Below are 18631 nucleotides of genomic sequence, written 5' to 3'. Positions count from 1 at the left end.
TACGAGAGACCCACTAGGTCACCTGTCAAAGTCAGCTAGCCCTCCTGGGGGTTTTGAAATCAGGGCATCCGCGGCAAGTTCCCAGGCTGTGCCTGGGGCTCAAGGCGGTGACTGCTCCTGTGCTCTTGGCTTAATCCCGGGATTCTCAGACGGCTGATGGAAAACGTCCCGGACCCTCCGCAGTGCCACGGGGAAGTCCCCGGAAACGGTGTGAAAAAGTATCAACTTTGGAGGATGCCTCCTCCGCGTCCAGCGCCTGATAGGGCCCAGCTCCTGGCCCAGTTGCCCAGGAGGCACCGATCCCCGCAGCCGGCCTCCTCCTCCGCGGGTTCCAGTCCCATTTCGGCCTCGCCCCCACACCCCATAGTCTTTCATCCCTGAGTCCTGCAGGCAGGTCGGGTTGGAGGTCTGCAAACAAGACCCTCTCTGGGAAGCTGCGACAGCGGCTGCGCTCGGAGTTTGCGGGCGCAGGTCAGGCTAGAACCACCCCCCTTCTCTCTGAGTCCCGGAATCGTCCCAGCGGCCCCTCCTCTGTGCCCAGGATGCTCGGGCGGCGGCTGCGGTGGGACCTCCGCCTTCTCTTCCGACCAGACCGGAGGAACCTTTCCGCCTCCCTCCGCGCGGCGCACTGAGCGCTCTTTGCCCAGAAAGACTTCCCTCCCGCTGCCTGGGGCAGCCTCGCCCTGGGCGCCCGCACCCCAGCCCTGGGAGAGCGCTACTCCGCCTCCCGCACCACCGAAAACCTCCTTCTCCTCCTCTTGGGTACGCGCCCCCTTTATACGCGGACGCGCCCTCTTTTGGTCGCGCCCTCTTTTGGTCGCCCCCTCCCCAACCCAGCGCTCAGGAGCGCCCTGCTCTGGTCTCTGCCACCACCCAGCACCTCCTGGACTCATCCCCACAAACCCTTGAACCTCCTCAGGACCCCCAGGTGAGCGCGGCGCGCTGCGGGCGGGGACCCTCTTTGCACCTCCCCGCACCCCTGGGGGTCGCTGTGTCTCTAGGGTCCCCGCCTCCCCTTTCTCCTTTCTGAGCGCCTCGCGCCCAGGCCGCCGCCCGGGGCGGCGCAGCCCGCAGCCCTCACGCTCCGGACGCCCTCCGCCGCTCCGAGGCCCCCTCGGGGTGCGTCCTCTCCCTGTCCCCTGTTCCCTCCCCCAGCTCAGGGCGGGCGCGAGGTCCCAGGGGAGGCTCCCGCCCAGCCCCGCACTCCTTTGTGCGGCCGGGCGGGCGCTGCGTCAAGGCAGAGGCGCGGCCACACGCGCGCACCCACCCGCGCGCACCCAGCCCCCGGGAGCGGCAGGAAGGGAGGCGGCGGCGCGAGGAGGAGGGAGCGGCCGCGGAGCCCAATCGCTCGCTCCCCTTCCCGGGTCCGCGCGCGGCGCCGCCTCCGCCATTGCTGCGAGCAGGAGCAGGCGACGCGGAGCTCGGTGCGCGGAGCTCCGAAAGCTGAGCTGACCTGCCGGAGCCGGGCGTGGGTGAGTGCGGCCGGCCGCGCCTGGGCTCGCCGAGGCCGAACCTTGCCTGCCCGGGAGTGGGGCCCGGGGGATTCCCATCTCCCCGAGTGCGCGGGACGGGGCTGTGGACGGCGGGTCGCCCAGGTGCGGCTGCCCCAGGACCGGGAACCAGGTCTGGAGGGGCTGGGCAGGGGCGGCGCCCCCTCCCCTGGCTGCTGTGCGCCCTTGGGCCTGGCGCTTGGGTCCTGCGAGATGAAGGTCTAGAAATACCCAGCACCCTCCGACCCCCGCATCAGGCCGTGACCACCGCGTCTCCACGACCCCTCCCCGAGACCAAGCGGGACGGCGGTGGGTGTGGGTGCCCGCTTTCCCCAGCCCCGCCCCGGGTCTTGCTTGCGGTGACTACCCCCGGCTCTCCCTCCGCAGGCTGCAGCCTCGGAGCTCCCGGAACGATGGTGAAGTTGGGGAACAATTTCGCGGAGAAGGGCACCAAGCAGCCGCTGCTGGAGGATGGCTTCGACACCATTCCCCTGATGACGCCCCTCGATGTCAATCAGCTGCAGTTCCCGCCCCCGGATAAGGTAAGCCCCCCCGCCCCTCCACGTTGCCGGGTGCGCACCCCCAAATCTCGCACGGTGGCCGCAACAAAAGAAACGCGCCGCGTGCACTGGGTACGCGAAGTGGGGGCGGGCTCGGGAGGCCGAAGGGAGCGCGGCGAGGACAGTGTACCCGCGCGGGATTCTGCCTTAGATGATATCCTAGTCCTGACAGTGGAACGCGGTGGGGCAAGATTCCTTCGCGTTTTTCCTGGGAGCCCCGCAGCTGCCCTGCTCCTCCCTTGCCCCGTGGCCCCAGGGGCTCTGGATCGGGGGTGAGCCTTGGGGCGGACGAGGCTGCCCCTGTACCTTCCCGGGTGTGGCAGTTTTAGCCCGACTTGCCCCACCGAGGCGGGGGAACGCTCTCCTTGGTCAGATGGCCCCTCCCCAGGGCTGAATTGTTCTCGCCCTTTCTGCCTGCCCCTGCCAGGCGGGCGCTAGGTGCAGGAGGGTGTGCGCGCTCACACAGGGTCTCCTTCCTCTTTGTTCCTTTTGTGAAATCTGCAAATAAGTGCCTGGGCTCGCTCAGTATTGGTGTCACTGGGAACAACCATTCATCAACCTTTCCCCAAAGTGTTTTCTGCTGGATTTAAAGAATCTCCTCGTTTTGAATATAGCATCCAATTAAGTAGTTTCTATTTGCTAAGAATAATATTTCCAGGAGTTAACACTTGAAAATGTAAATAGATCTTTGCATGTCTAGGCAATTGTACTGTAAAACTCATATCTAAGACCGTAGACACAGCATCTGTTCTCAGCATCTTGCTGCCGCTTACAAACCACCACAGCCACGAATAATTCCCGGAAGTGCTTTTCTATTTATTTTCTCATTTAGTCCCTGGTAAAGGGGCTCTGAGTCAGGGCTCTGCCTTCCTTCCAGCAAGTTGGTGATTGCTGGCGGGGCGGGTGTTGTGGGGTGGGGGTGTCCCGGTGGGGGCCCTAACCCCTGTGAAGGTGTCCTCCCAGCTTTATTGTGTGTGTTATCGGGGGAGGGAGGCAGGAGCCGGGAAGAGGCTGGCAGCAGGGGTTTCAGGGCATGAAAGGGGGATCAACTGGCCACACCTGTGCCCCCCAGGCCACGGTGGTGCCACTCTGGGCCGCTGATGGTCCAGGCTAGGCTTTGCAGGAGGGGCAGGGTTGCCTGAGGCCTCAGCTTTCGCTCCACCCCTCCCTGTCTAGGCATCAGACTTGTCCAGTTAGCATTGCCTGGCCCCGAGGCCCCCACGCCCCCTCCTGCCTCGGCCCCCAGCTGCTCGGCTGAGGAGCAGCGGCGCCTGTGCCAGGAACTCCGTGTCCTGAGGCAGCACCTCTATCAGGTGATTCCCCTCACTTGGCCTGAGCTTCCTCTCTCATCCTGGGTCTGTTCCATTCCAGAACCATTTGGCACGGTTGGTTTATACAGGGAGGAGGGTTTCAGGCAGGTATGAAATCCTCACCCACTAATCAGGTGGACCAGGCGTAGCCTAGGCAGCTGGAAAAGGGGTGAGTCTCCTCTCTCTGCAAGTGTCCAAAGGGGGGCAACCAGTCTCAGGTCCAGCCGGGACTTCCAGCCAGGACTGAGTGTGGGTACAGGGTTATGGCTTTGGGATCATTTTCCAGATGGCTTCTAAGGTCACAATGAGGAAACTGAGCCTCGGAGCATTTATGGGACATGCCCAAGGTCACTGGGCTGAAGGTTACAGTCCTCCAGGATGCCAAAGTTTCTGGCGGTGCCTCTGACTCCACCCTGCTTGGAGCCAGATGTCGCTCATGTAAGACCTCTCTTAACCTGAACAACCGCAACGTGTTGCTAACAGTCAGAGTTCAGGGAGGTGATGTCACCTGTTCCAGGTGACATGGCTTCTGAGGGGTGGTGACACAGTTGGACTGTAAACAAGAATCTGTTCTGAGAACGTGTATGGAGTGCTGAGGTGCTGGAGGGGCAGCGGTGACAGCAGTCACAGTGCTGGCAGTAGAGTGGTCTCCCTCACATTTGCGGGACACTTATTCTGCACCAGGAACTATTCTGCCAGTTTAAATTCTATTTTTAGGTTTATTACAGGTTTAAATTCTTTTGATGCGTTGACATGTCATGAGGTCACTACCAATGTTAGCCCCATTTTGCAGGTGTGGAAATGCAGGCACGGAGAGTTTGAGAATTGCCCGAGGTAACCTAGCCTGTTCGTGGCAGGTGCAGATAGAACCCAGGTCGACAGAATATTAATGCGGCCCCCACACAGGATGGAGGTTTCTGTGGGTTTCCTCGTCCTCAGCAGTAGCCTTGTTCCCATTCATTGGCCAGTCTAGGCCTGCGTGCTCAAGGTCACATGGCTAGTTGGGTCCAGTTGGGGTTTAGGAATGACAAGGTGGCACCCAACCACTGCCTCAAGAAATGGGTGCCTCACAGGGGTGGGTGCCCAGGCCAGCCCATGCCAGGCACCCCCTCCCTCTCCATCACAGGAGCACTGGGTGGAAAAGGAGTTGGGGCCGGGGGGCCAAGAGTGTGGTTACAAGGTTTATGGCTCTTGGGATCATTTTTCAGTGACACCTGGAATGGGCTCTGCTGTTCTTTCTCCCCAAGGCTGGCTTTGGGGGTCACAGCGCCGGCTGAGAGGCCCTCTGGCTGCCCGCCGGGGGCTGACCATCCCCGGTTGCTGGGGTCTCTTTGTTCTGCCCTGGGCCCCACCATCGTGGAGAGCAGGTGACGGACCGCCCAATGAAGGGAGCCTTGTCCCTCGAGGGAGAAGAGCTTGGAGGTGGCTGACTGTCTCTAGTGCAACAGCCTCTCCTGGAACCTGGCTTGGGGAATGAAGTTTGGGGATTAGAGATCTATAACGCCTTGACACTGCTCCTGAACACCTCCCAGTCCAGTGGGACAGAGAAGTAAACAGTCCCTGGCAATGGGTGTGGGGAGTGATGAAGGCAGCGCCGCTGAGGCCAGGGTTGTGAGTGTCCCGGGTGGGGAGGCTTCCTGGGTCCATCTGAAGCTGCTCGGGTGTAAGGGCTGGTTTCCAGGTTGGACAAACATCCTTCTGCCTCACAGTAGGGGGTGGAGGGGAATGAGAGCAGGGAGACCCTTTGGGGGCTGTGGCAGGGGCAGAGGGAGAGGAGGATGTGGGGGTGGAGACAAAGAGGTTGATCCTGGATCTGTTTCCTGACAGGCTGGCGACCAGCTTCTCCAGCCAGTCCTGGAGGGCTGTGGACAGTGACCTCAGACTTCCTCTTCTTGTGCCCATGGTGGCACAGCAAGGCCAGTGAAAAAGCAGGTGCAGTCTCCCAGCTTCCTGGGCCAAGCCAGGCTTCGGCTCTGGTGGGTGAAAGGAGCACTGGGTTAGGAGTCAGATGCCAGGCTGCATCCCTGCCCTGCCGCCTATGAGCTGCGTGACCTTGGCCGATAAGCTTACCTTCTGTGGCCCTCGGTTATAATGTTTCCCTCCTGGGACTGCTATCAGGATTATTAATGGGACATTTCTCTGAAAGTCCTGGCACAGAGGAGATTTCCAAAAAGTAGTGGCTGTTCCTGTTCTTCTTGTGAATTTCTTCCTGGCCAATGGTGACTTTGAATGTGGGAGCTCCCAGACCCACCCTCTTTGGGCAGATCGTCTGAATGCATCTGACTTTTGTTTCTCTGTTTCCTGGATAAGGTGGTCGTGAAAACCAAGACCGAGTATGAACCTGACCGCAAGAAAGGGAAAGCACGTCCTCCCCAAATTGCTGAGTTCACCGTCAGCATCACGGAGGGTGTCACCGAGAGGTTTAAGGTGAGTGGTCCTGTGGTGGGGGAGATGCTGCTGTTGCCCCCAGAAGGGGTCCGCTGAGCTGCAGAGATGCCCTGCAGAGAGGCCCAGGGTATGATGCCGTTTGTCTGGGCTGATCCCAGCTGTGCACACCCAGTAGCTTCTGGCTACCTGCCAAGATGTTGTCCTTGTGCTTTTTGAACATTTCTTTCTTCCTTTCCTCTTCCAAAATGATCACAGGGAAAACCCACCCACGAACTGTCTTTTAGACAAAGGTTATAAACATATGAAAAATCACTCACCAAACATTAAAATATTTACTTAACAGTTCCAGGACGGAAGCAGACAATAACAAAAAGATAACGCACAGCGCTGATCACATGCCCGACGGGGGTCCCAGCCCTTTACCTAGTGAGCTCATCTGAGCAACCCTCCTGGCACACCAGTACTATCCGTATAACCCATTTTGCTGATGGAGAGGTTGAGGCACAGAGTGGTCACAGCTCTACACAGCAGAGCCAGGATCCCATCTGCAGGGGATCTGGCTTTGGGCCTGTGTGTATCCTCCATCCTTCCCCCTATCCCGATGGGATGAAGGGGTGCTGCTCAGAGCGGGAGGGTTCCAGCCTGTCTGGGTGGGAGGAGCGTTCTTGCCAGCCTGGCTGCCTTCAGAGGCCGCGTTGGTTGAAGAACAAGCTGGGATGTTTATCAGGAAACTCATTCTTTGGGAAACATGAGAGAGAGGGTAAAGCAGTAGCCTCATCCAGATTCAAGGCGGTGAATTGAGAGACATCAGTGGGCCCCAGGCCTTGCAGAGCGGCCCTGTCTGGCTCTCTGGTCACCCTCCACTTGACAGCGTGAGCAGTTTGCTTGTGCTGGGGGCACAGGAACTCCCACCCCCAACCCCTGCAGTTTCCAGAGCACCTGTGGGTATGGCATCATATTTGATCTCTGTGACAACCTTGTGGATCACAGAAGGGGCGGGACTGGGGGCCATCCCTGGTTACCAGATGAAGCTGGAGCCACAGAGTGACTGGGGAAGCCAGGGCATAATCTGACTTTCAGTCCCTCCTGCTTCCTGTTGCCACACACTGCCTGTCAGGGCCTGCCTGGTCCAGCGGGTCCCGTGAGTGTTGCTGTGGGGCGATTACTTGTGTCAGCTCAGCGAATCCTCCCAGCAGCCCTCTGCCTGCTACCTACTAATAGTAGGTACTATTTGTATCACCGGTATTACGGATGGGGAAGTCGAGGCACAGAGCAGTCTGTGTCTGTCCCTGCTGGTATGTAAGGATGTCGTGTGTGCTGAGAGGCTCTTTTGGTGGCTCCTGGCTCAGCCGTTCATATGGGTTTGAGGTTCATGGCCAGGGCCAAGACATACTGACCCGAGGTCAAACCTGTCTTCTGCGCTGGCCAGTGGGATTAGCGTGTGCCTTATCTGCTGCCACTCACCTGTCCTGCCCCATCTGCACCTGGGTTTGGCTGCTACCCCTGGTTGAGGCAGGAGTGGCCTTGATTTCAAGGTCACGGTGCCCTCTGTCCTGATGGCTAAACGCTGTCTGATGTCTGAGTGTGTCTGGGTTTCTCAGGCCCGCCTTGCCCTTTGCTTTCCCAGCCCCGGCATTTTAGATCCCCACAGAGCAGGGCGCAGTGCGACACTTGAACAGCTATTGCTTCATCTGTTGAGTGTCTATGGTGTGCCAGGCTCTGTCCCCGACCTCTGGTGTTCTTCATTTGTACTTTTCCCACATGACCACCTGAAACAGGTCCCCAGGTCTCTTGCCTAAGGAATGGGTGACGCAAATTTGCCACCACGGCCCTTGACAGCCTTGGCTGGGACTCTGTGGTTACCCAGCCCCTGTTGCCCAGAACCTGAAGGCTCAGAAGACCATGGGCGATTGTGCTTGTCCCAGTAGACTGGCTGCTGGCCGCAGAGGCCCTGCCTCGTCTCCCTGCCTCCACCTCCTGTGGCTGTCTGAGAAGGCGATGTATGCAGTAGGTGCTCAGTACATGACTGTACTGGACGAAGTCCGCTGGGTGTGTTCCTCTGCTTAGTTTTCCTGGCCTCCTTTATGATTCACAACCGCCCTGAAGGGGGTGGCACTGGCCCCTTCACACATAAGGCTGCTGAGCCCCAGGTGGCCCCAGGGCGGCTGGGTGCTCCCTCTGTTACTCTGTGGCTTCAAAGCCAAGCCTTCCCACCATCCCTCCCCACTCCCATGGGATGCCTGCTGCTTCCCAGACCCCATCCCTTCCGTCTCCTCCCAGGACAGGTGCAGATCACACCTCTGCCGGGAAGCCTCCTAGGTCCCTCTCAGTTGCAACAAACCTCAGCGTCCTGTTTCCAGTGCCCTTTGTAGCCAGGCCGCGACAGCATGTAACAGTGACGGAGTGCTGCGTGAGCTGGACTCTGCTTCGCACTCCTATGCTCATATTACCTCATTTAATCTTCATAAACACCTCAGGAAGTAGCCTCATAGCTCCATTTTACATAGAGGGGAAACTGAGGCAGACAGCCTTGGCTGCCTGCTCTCGGCTGTGGCACCAGAGCTCCTTGGCTTCTTGGAGAAGTGGGTTTGTGTGGGAGCCCTCACCCCAGGCGCCATCGCTGTTGAGCCATTCCGCTTCTACAAATCCTTTTCCTTTGTTGATTCCAAACCCTTGCTCTGCTGCCTAGAGCCACACAGAATGTGCGGCGCCCTCCTTCCCCAGCCCCAAGGCCTTCAGAGACCTGGCAGGCTCAGGTATCCCGGAAGCCTCCCCAGTGTACAGCTTCTTTTTCTCATGTTTCTTCCTGAGTCCTGGTTTCCAGACTCCCTTCCCCTAGGTGTCCTCTTTTGAGGGTCTGGGTTGGGTTGTCTTCTCTTTGGGTGCGAAACCTGTGACCAGATGTGTCCTGGCAAGGTCCATTGGTGTGGCCCTTCCAGGCACAGGCCCCTCAGCCTGAACGGGTGACCTGAGGAGGGGAACAAGGCCATAGAGACCCCCTGAGCCAAGAATGTCAGCCAAAAATGAAGGCTTCGGGACTCTTTGTGCAGACAGAACTTACTCATCAGCTGCTCCGTGCCAGCCACGGGAAGAGCTCCTTGATAGCATCTCCCTGGCGCTTCTTGCACGCACAGTAACAGCTTGATAAGTAAATGGATGACTAATCGTGCTGCTGGCCTCCCATGAATGGGGGACTTGGCAAGATTTCCTGGGTCTGCCTGTGGGTCCTTGCTTGTTGAGTAAGTTCAGTGGCAGCTCGTCGGATTGAGCCCTCTCTCGGGGCCGTGCTTGCATGGAAGCCTCTAACAGGTGATGCCTGCCACTTATCACCAAGTCAGACAGGTGACCTGCTCAAGGCCACACAGTCAGTCAGTGGCAGAGGCACAGTAGGAGCTGGGCAGGAGGCTCTAGAAGCCTGTTGCTGTGGCATACTTCAGCCCACTAGCTTGTCCAGGAAGCCTGCAGATGGACTTTTGCAGCTGAACAACTTGCTTTCTAAGGGCGTCTCTTCCCTGTGCCTGCTCCGAGCCCCTTCTCAACTGGGAAGGAGATTTACCTAACTCCCTGCCCACTTGTTGTGGGGTGGATGTGAGAGGCAACCTCCAAAGTGCTGTTTCCCCAGGTGTATCTGGATCTCCTGTCAGCATCAGCTGAAGTTTGATTTTAACACAGGGACCCTGAAGCCCAGGGTGATGCGTTTTAACAAATGCTTTCCAGGTGATCCTAATGTATCCCAAGTTTTTGAACCTTCTCGATGGTGGTCCATTCTGGCACAGAAGCCGGGAAGGGTGAGGAGGGCTGGTGCCTTTTGGGAATGCTAAGGGTGCCTACCTTTCTGGAATGTTCTCCCAGCTTTTTATTGTCCAGGCGGATTTCTGGCATCCCTGAACGTGTGCACACAACGAGTCGTGCTGCTGTTGTGTGAAGCTGCAGCTGGTTGAGGGCTGGGGGTCTCTCTTTCTGAAATGGGAGCACATGGGGAGCAGGCTATGCTGGAGACACGGGCATGATGGAGGGTCCAGAATAGAGATCCGCCTTCCCTGGCTTGTGTGCTCCCCTGCCAGGGCCCAGTCGAAGCTGTGGTTGGGACAGAGCATCTTCCTCGTCCGGCTGGTGACTGGACAGCTTCTGTGCAGCTCCCTGGCCCAGCCATCATCTTAGCTCTTTCATCTCCACGTGTGAATCGCAGGAATGGAATCTCACCTTTCTGACGTTTAAGCGATAGGTAAATCGTTTGTTCCCTCCTGTCTCTAATTTGTGTAGCTCAGGAGACCTCATCTTTATAGGCCTTTGGATGGCATCCTTGAAACGGAGTGTCTTTTTGGATGCAGCTTTCTGATTGTCACTTGGGGATTAATCTCTTGGCTGTGAGGTTGCTAGGCTGGTTGCTAGGTAACTGCTGACTGGGAGAAGGTTCTGAGAGACTCTGCCACACAGGATGGCAGGAGGACTCCCCCAGCGGCGGCCAGCAGCTTGGGCTTCCAAAGAGGTTCTTGTCAACAAGGAAAGCAGTCGCTTAATTAATTGGAGGCATATTTACGTTGAGAATAAACACTGGCTGAGATGTTTCTCAAATGAACCAAACCTAAACATTTTTGAAATTGTGCTTCCCCACTGATGCCTGCAGAACGGCGGGTCGGGGCTGCTGGAGCCGCTGCTTGCGGTTCTTCTGATCTGCAGACAGTCATTAGGGACCGTCATTAGGCAGGTGACAGGAAGGCTCCCTCAGGGCCCACTGCAGCCCTTTGTGCTTCTTGGTGCTGGTGATGACTGGCTGCTGACACTGGAGAGGTCTCCACACCCTGTTTGCCTGTGATGTGAGTTCAGGGTTGGGTGGTCCAGCCATGCCCCTCACCGGCTACCATGTCACCCTGGGGCCATGAGAGATTCCAAGGTTGGCTTTGCACAGGAACACCTTTCACTGCCAGGGCAGAGCTGGGGAGCATATTGGCAGGAGAGACCTCGTCCGTCTGCGTGGTCCTCGTGGTTGGCAGTCCAGACTCTGGTGGGGGTGTCCCTCTGTGTCCTGTCGCAGAGGACTCTGGGGGTGGTTTGTGTCTTTCCTTCACATCCCTAATGACCTTGAGCTTCCTGCGTGCCCATCTGTTTCCACACTCTCCAGTAAGCCCCTGGTGTGTTTCAAGATGCATTTCTTAAATATTTATGAACAGTGATGCCGTTTCCTTGGCATTCAGCAGTGGGAGTCGGGTTTCTTCCTGTGGGAGTGGTATTGGAGACCCTGAAAGTGTGTGTGGACGCCCCCTCACCTTTAGCTATGCGAGCATCTTGTGGGGTCCTCGGGCTGTGGTTGCGGAGCCCACCTTCCCCAGGCCAGCTGTAGTGTGGGGGCTTTGGCTGGATCGGATACCATGTGGGTTGAGTCATCTGTGTGTGTGTGTGTGTGTGTGTGTGTGTTCACTTTTGTGTGGGTTACCTAAAATATTTAGGGCTGTAAACGCTTAAAGATGTCGGGATTCATCTTCTTTTTCCAAGTTTTTTCCTTTTTTTTTTTAACTGCATTACTCAGCAGAAATGCTCATTTCCTTCTCCCGCCCCATTAGGGTAGGAGGATGGGGAGAGTGACAGCAGCCGCCCAGCACCATCGACCTGGCGCCATCGACCCAGTGCACGCCTGGGCTTGGGGTGCCACGAGCACTGTCTCGTTCACTGTTAGTAACAGTCTCTGATGGTTGACCCTGCTGTCCTGATTTTGTAGGTGACGAATTAAGGCCAGAAATGCTAAGGAACAGGCCCAAGGTCACCCAGCTCATGAGGGTGACACACCAAAGCCCACTGTGTGCCGTCCACACCAGTGGGGCCTGTAGGGCGACTCCCCTGCAGACCCTGAGCTGGGCAGCGGCCCCAGACCTGAGAGGGCAGACAGGAGCACAGCCAGTGCTGATGGCGCTCAGGTTTCACTGTCCAGATGGTAAGCGTTCCGAGAACGAGGCCACAGGCCACTGCCTTTCACTTCTGTGACCGTGTAACGCCCAGCCCAGGTGGGGCCCTTCTGTGAGTGACAGCACACACAGTGAGTGGTCAGGATGCTGGGTGACGGCCATCACCCAGGATCCCTGAGCCTCGAGGACACATGTTCCCTCCTTATCAACTTGTTACACACCCTGAGGCCCAGATCCTGTTTGTATTTCTCTGTGACCGGCTGTTCTTTCCAGAAAACACTCCTCAGGTCTCCCTTGCCTTCCGCCAGGGCTCACGGTCTCTTGTCAGCACCCCCACAATAGTTTGCGACACCTTCAGCCTCCTCCCTCTCTCCTCTGGCCCATTCTTTATTTTTTTATTTTTATTTTTTTTTTTATGTTTTGAGACAGAGTCCTGCTCTGTCACCCAGACTGGAGTGCAGTGGCACGATCTCGGCTCACTGCAACCTCCACCTCCCAGGTGCAAGCGATTCTCTTGCCTCAGCCTCCCAAGTAGCTGGGATTACAGGCGCCCGCCACTATGCCTGGCTAATTTTTGTATTTTTAGTAGAGATGGGGTTTCACCATCTTCGCCAGGCTGGTCTTGAATTCCTGACCTCGTGATCCACCTGCCTTGGCCTCCCAAAATGCTGTGATTACAGGCGTGAGCAACCATGCCCGGCCTGGCCCATTATTTAAAGAATGGTCTTTAAATAATTGTGGTAAAATATACAAAATATAAAACTTACCACTTTAAGGTAAGTGCCATATTAAATTCAGTGCCATTTAACACATTCACCGTGTTGTCCAACCATCATCACTAGCTAGTTCCAGCACATTTTTATCACCCCAAAAGGAGACCTGATTCCCATTAAGCAGTCACTCCCATGCCCCTTTCCCCAGCCCCTGGTAGCCACAAATCTGTTTTGTGTCCCTGTGATTTGCCTATTCTAGACATGTCATAGAAATAGAATCTTATAAGTTGTGATGTGAACATCTATCTGGCCTCTTTCACTTAGCTTGCTATTTCAAAGCCCAGCTACATTGTAGCATTTGCAAGTGCTTCATTCCTTTTCACGGCTGAGTAATATTCCATTGTACCAATAGACCACATTTTGTTTATCCATTCATTGGTTGATAAGACATTTGGGTTGTTTCCATATTTGGGCTGTTGTGAGTAGTGCTGCTATGAACATTCATTTACAAGTTTTTGTTTGCATACCTGTTGAATTTTTGGGGATATATGCCCAGAAGTAGAATTGTGGGGCCATGTGGTAATTTGATTTTTAACATATTGTGGAGTTACCAAACTTCTCCACAGAGCTGTACCATTTTACATTCCCATTAGCAATGCACAGTGGTTTCAATTTCTCCACATCCTCACCAGCACTTGTTTTATTTTATTTTATTATAAACATCCTAGTGGATATGAAGTAGTATCTCATTGTGGTTTTGATTTGTATTTCCCTAGTGGCTAATGATGTTCTGCATCTTTTCATGTACTTGTTGGCCATTTGTATCTCTTCTTCAGAGAGATGTCTACTCAAATCCTTTTCCATTTTTTAATCAGGTTGTTTGTGTTTTTATTGTTGTTGTTGTTTTTGAGACAGGGTCTCACTCTGTCACCCAGGCTGGAGTCTGTAGTGGTGGGATCTCAGCTCACTGCATCCTTGACCTCCTGGGCTCAAGTAATCCTCCCACCTCAGCCCCTGGAGTAGCTGGAACTACAGGCATTCACCACCACACCCAGCTAATTTTTGTATTTTTTGTAGAGATGGGGTTTTACCATGTTGCCCAGGCTGCTCTCAAACTCCTGGACTCAAGGAATCCTCTCGCCTTGGCCTCCCAAAGTGCTGGGATTACAGATTGTGAGCCACCACACCCAGCCATGTTTTTGTTGTTGAGTTGTAAGAGTTCCTTATATATTTTAGATACTAAGCCCTTATAAGATATGTGATTTGTTAATATTTTCTACCATTCTGTAGGTTCTTTTTTCACTTTCTTGCTCGTTTCTTTGATGCACAAAATTTTAAATTTTTGGTGAAGTATCATTTATTTTTTCTTCTATTGTTTGTATTTTTGGTGTCATGTCTATCTAAGATAGTGGTCCCCAACCTTTTTGCACCAGGGACTGGTTTTGTGGAAGACAGTTTTTCTACTGACCAGGGAGCAGGGGATGGTTTGGGGGTGAAGCGAGATCATCAGGCTTTAGATTCTCATAAGGATCATTAGGCATTAGATTCTTATAAGGAGAACACAACCTAGGTCCCTTGCATGCACAGTTCACAGTAGGGTTCATGCTCCTATGAGAATCTAATGCTGCCACTGATCTGACAGGAGGCAGAGCTCAGGCAATAATGCTTGCTCACCTGCCATTCACCTCCTGCTGTGCAGCCCAGTTCCTAACAGACCATGGACTGGTACTGGTCTGCAGCCCGGGGGTTTGGGACCCCTGATCTAAGACACCGTTGCCAAATCAATGAAGATTTTTTCCCTTGTGTTTTCTTCTAAGAGTTTTATGGCTTAGCTTTTATATTTAGATATTTGACCCATTTGAGTTAATTTTTGCATATGGTGTGAGGTAAGGGTCAATACCATTCTTTTGCATGTGGTCCTAACACTGTTGTTGAAGAGATTGTTCTTTCCTTATTGAATGAATAGTCTTGGCCCCCTTATTGACAATCAGTTGACCATGGACTCATAGTTTTGTTTCTGGACTCTCCATTGTATTACATGGATTTGTATATCTCATCTTATGCCAATACCACTCTGTTTTGATTACTGTAGCTTTGTAGTAAGTTTTAAAATTGAGAACTCCTCCAGTTTGTTCTTTGTTTTCAAGACTGGTTTTGAAAACAGTTTTGACTCTTTAGGGTCCCTTGTAATTTCCATTTTCTGCAAACAAACAAAAAAGCCTTTGGATTGTTGACAGATGGTTTTGAATCTGTAGATTAGTTTGGGAAGTGTTCCCATCCTAACAATATTAAGTTTTCCAATCTATGAACGCAGGGTGTCTTTCCCTTTAATTTCTTTCAAAAATTTCTTACAGTTTTCAGTGTACAAATTCCTTCACTTTTTAATGTAGGCAGTAAACTACAGAGGTATTAGTAGTACTTGTGAATTTGTCACCCCTGCAAATCACAGGTGTTTTTATATCACAATGCAGTTGTGGGACAATGTGATCTTGGGACAGTGTTTATTGCTCATAGTTCCTTTGAAGCCATAGTATCAGATCTTGTTCAGTGTGTTAATAAATGCATATATATTATATGAAAAATTTATACTTTTGTAATATTTCTATACCAGTATTTCAGTATAATCAGTTTTCTTTGCAAGTGTATGTATTGTGTTTTTTGCATTTAGAACATCATTCTAAGGATTTGTGGTTTCACACAGCTGCCAAAGAGGTCAATGACACAAACCTGGTGGAGCCCTGCACCCACAGCAGTGGGGGCTGGGCCACCTCAGGGCAACTGTGGGACGCACAGCAATGAGTACAAATCCCTGCCCAGCAGCTATAATCCCATTGCTCCTGCTTTAGAGCTTTTACTGCCAGCTGCACAGAAGTGATGTAAATTTCGGGATAATGTAGACCCTGCTGTAATACACACATGCATGCACGTCAGTGATAGGCATCTGTCCTGCTATAATACACACATGCATGCACATCAGGGATAGGCATCTGTCCTGCTGTAATACACACATGCATGCACATCAGGGATAGGCATCTGTCCTTCAGATGACTGCTTGTGCTGTGAGGAAAGCTAGTTTGTCACAAAGTGGCAGTTGCTTCCTGGGGTCCTGAAACACCCAGGAACTGTCTGCTTCCAGTATCTTGATGTGGCAGACGGGCACCTTTGTCGCTGGGCTCGTGTTCCCTTTCCTGCAGGATGTGTGATGCTGCAGCCACACTGGTCATAGACACTGGGTTTTTTTATGCTTCAGGCCTGTGGCACAAACCCTTTCTCCCTGCTGGACTCTCATTTCCCTCCTCCCTGGTAAGCTCCTCCTCCTTTGGGACATGGACCCCTCCTCCCAGAAGCCTTGCCTAGCAAAGTTAGCCGGGCTGGCTCTTTAGCAGTTCTCAGCCTGTGTTGGGAAGAGTTAACACCAGGGTGATGCTGTGGGACCCTACAGCCCTGCAGGGCTGCTCAGCCACATCAAAGCGCCTGAGAATGTGCCCTGGCTGCCTGGGGATTCTGTAAGAAGGAAGAAGGCAGGGACTTTTGGGACTGAGGTGCTTTGGCCATCATGGGCCCCTTCTTTCACTAAAAAAAGAGAAAATTTTGACTGCTTTGCTCTAAAGATCAATACAGTCCAGGCAGAGTTCCTCAGTATAGATTCACCAGCGTCAGTATGATGATGATGATTTTTTGAGACAGGACCTCGCTTTGTCACCCAGGCTGGTGTGTAGTGGCACACCATCTCGGCTCACTTCAGCCTCAAGCTCCCAGGCTGAAGCGATCCTCCCAAATCAGCCTCCTGAGCAGCTGGGACCACGGTGCATACCCCCATGCCCGGCTAATTTTTTGTTTTTTTGGTTTTTTTGTAGAGATGAGTTATCCCTATGGTGCCCAGGCTGGTCTCGAACTCCTGGGCTCAAGTGATCCTCTCGCTTCGGCCTCCCAAAGTGCTGGGATTACAGCATGAGCCACAGCACCCAGCCTGCTATTATTGTTTTCCTTTGATTTTTTTTTTTTCTTCGAGATGGGGTTTTGCTCTGTAGCCCAGGCTGGAGTGCAGTCCACGATCTCAGCTCACTGTATCCTCCACCTCCCAGGTTCCAACGATTCTCCTGCCTCAGCCCCCTGAGTAGCTGGGATTACAGACACCCATGACCATGCCTGATTAATTTTTGTATTTTTAGTAGAGTTGGGGTTTCACCATGTTGGCCAGGCTGGTCTCGAACTCCTGACCTCAGGTGATCTGCCCACCTCAGCCTCCCAAAGGGCTGGAATTACAGGCGTGAGCCATGGCACCCGGCCTTTCTCCTTTGATTTTGAAACAAAATTAAACTTGAACATGTTTGTGGGTTCCTGCAGGCACTGTGGACCCAGGTCCGGGCCCCGTGCTTCCTGTGCTTGATAGAGATAATGTGCCCTGGAAGAAGGTCCCGGCTTCTAAGGAAATGCGCTTCTCCCAACCTAGAGACTGCCTGGCCCACCTGGAGCAGCCAGGCATGAGAGTCAGATACTGTCTGTCAACCCACAGGGCGTGGACAGAAGAGCCGCCCTGGATCTGCTTCCTTCCCAGGCGAGATCACTGGCTTAATAAAACCAAGACAGCCAGCACCTCCTGCAAACTAAATCCATGTTCTGTTCGATGTGTAGACGTTATTCTGGGTCGGCTCCAGGTGCCCAAGAGTTGCTCAGTATGTGCTCATTAGGAGATGGAGTATCTGCCGGTTGTATTCATTCATTCATTCACTCACTCACTCACTCACTCACTCACTCACTCACTCAGTCACTCACTCACTCAGTCAGTCACTCACGCACTGAACGTGCAGGAGGCATCTTCTCTGTGCCAGATGTGTGAATCCTAGCCCTGCCCTCGGGTTCCATCTATGGGGAGATGAACTTGAAGGGAGAAGTGAGTGTAACAAATAACCACCCATGCCATGGCTGAAGACGGTGCACGGGCATTCTCCCCAGGCCTGAAAGTCGGAAGTCCTAAGTCAGTTTCATTGGGCTAAAATCCAGGGGTGTGCAGGGCCCTGCTCTGTCCGGAGGCTGTCAGGGACGCACTGTTTCCCTGCCTCTTCTGTCTTCTGGAACTGCATGGGGCTCATGGTCCCATCCTCTGCCTTCATACCCTGTAGCACAATGTCTTCAAGCTTCTCTCTGCTCTTTTGTCTGTCTTCAAGTCGCCACCTCCTCGGCAGGGGCACCTCCCTCTGCTCCCCTGCTAGGAGGACACCTGTGATTACCTTTAGAACTCACCTAATCATCTGGGATAATCTCCTCTTCTCAAGGTCCTTGACTTGATTGGATCAGCAAAGTCCCTTACCAGGTATGGTTTCGGGACTAGGACCTGGGTGTCTTTAGGGCCATTATTCAGCCACCGACAGCCAGTTTGCCTGGGCCCAGTCATGGACATCTGAACCTCAATTTCCCCATTTATAAAACACGGTCAGTAATACTGCCTTGCAGGTGTTGTATAAGGAGTACGCAGACTTGAAACAATGACCAGACTACAGAAGGCGGTGGACGTCTCCAGAGCTCCTCCTAATGGTAGTGTTTTGTTGTGAGAGTATAAAGTCTGGTGGGGTGTGTAGCTAGAGAGCCCCCAGGAATTCTGCCCAGATGTGGAATCCTTTGTTTATCCCCTTGCTTCCAGCTTAGGCTGCATGCGGGAGGCATCTGGAGTTTTAAACTTGCTATGCCACTGTCACTACTTGGGGTGGAGTCCAGACGCTGGGGACATTAGAGACGCCTATGATTCTCATCGGCAGCCACAGTTGAGTCCATTTGTACCCAGGCTGGAGCCACTGCGAATGGCTGCCACCTCTCTTTTTGCATAGCCAACACCGGCCTCTTAGGATCACCTGGGTCCTGTTGGCCGACTTGAAGGTGCTGCCTTTTCAGTGACAAGGCCTTTGTTATGTGTAAAGAAAGGCATTGAATTGGACGGTCTCCAGCTTCTGCCCAGCATGACAATTGCAACATTGTGTGGGAGTGGGGCTCCCATTGGGTAACAATGGCTCACCCAGCTCACCACGCCCACTGTTTGCTAGCCATGGGGTCTCCTGCACACCCCACCATAGACTTAGGTGCTGGGCCGGCATCCCCCTTTCACAGGAAGCCAGGCGTTGGGGTGGATGCCCTTTGCAGGGTCACTGTGTGCGGCCAAGCAGGCCAGGACCCCAGGGCTACCTCACTGTTAGTCCCTGGCAGTGAATGGCTAGTTTGTCCGTCTTTTAAGTATTTTCCAGTTGGTTGAAAGATGGAGTTGCTGGTGGTCGTGGA

General features: G+C 53.8%; 1 protein-coding gene across 2 annotated transcripts in view; it reads left to right on the top strand.

Annotated features, from left to right (window-relative positions):
* The first annotated feature begins 1389 nt into the window (after nt 1-1389).
* Nucleotides 1390-18631, top strand: part of NSG1 (neuronal vesicle trafficking associated 1) — a 33766-nt gene continuing 16524 nt past the window's right edge. Inside the window, exons 1-3 of one of the 2 annotated variants that reach the window (XM_015137912.3) lie at nt 1390-1472; nt 1878-2032; nt 5671-5787. In XM_015137912.3, coding sequence (XP_014993398.1) covers nt 1904-2032; nt 5671-5787 — 246 coding nt within the window. In that variant the 5' untranslated portion in view covers nt 1390-1472; nt 1878-1903. 2 annotated transcript variants of the gene reach the window in all.

Source organism: Macaca mulatta, chromosome 5 (genome assembly GCF_049350105.2).
Source record: "Macaca mulatta isolate MMU2019108-1 chromosome 5, T2T-MMU8v2.0, whole genome shotgun sequence".
NCBI lineage: Eukaryota > Metazoa > Chordata > Mammalia > Primates > Cercopithecidae > Macaca > Macaca mulatta.
The sequence above is the reverse complement of the archived record's forward strand: the minus strand, read 5'-3'. Positions and strand labels throughout refer to the sequence as shown.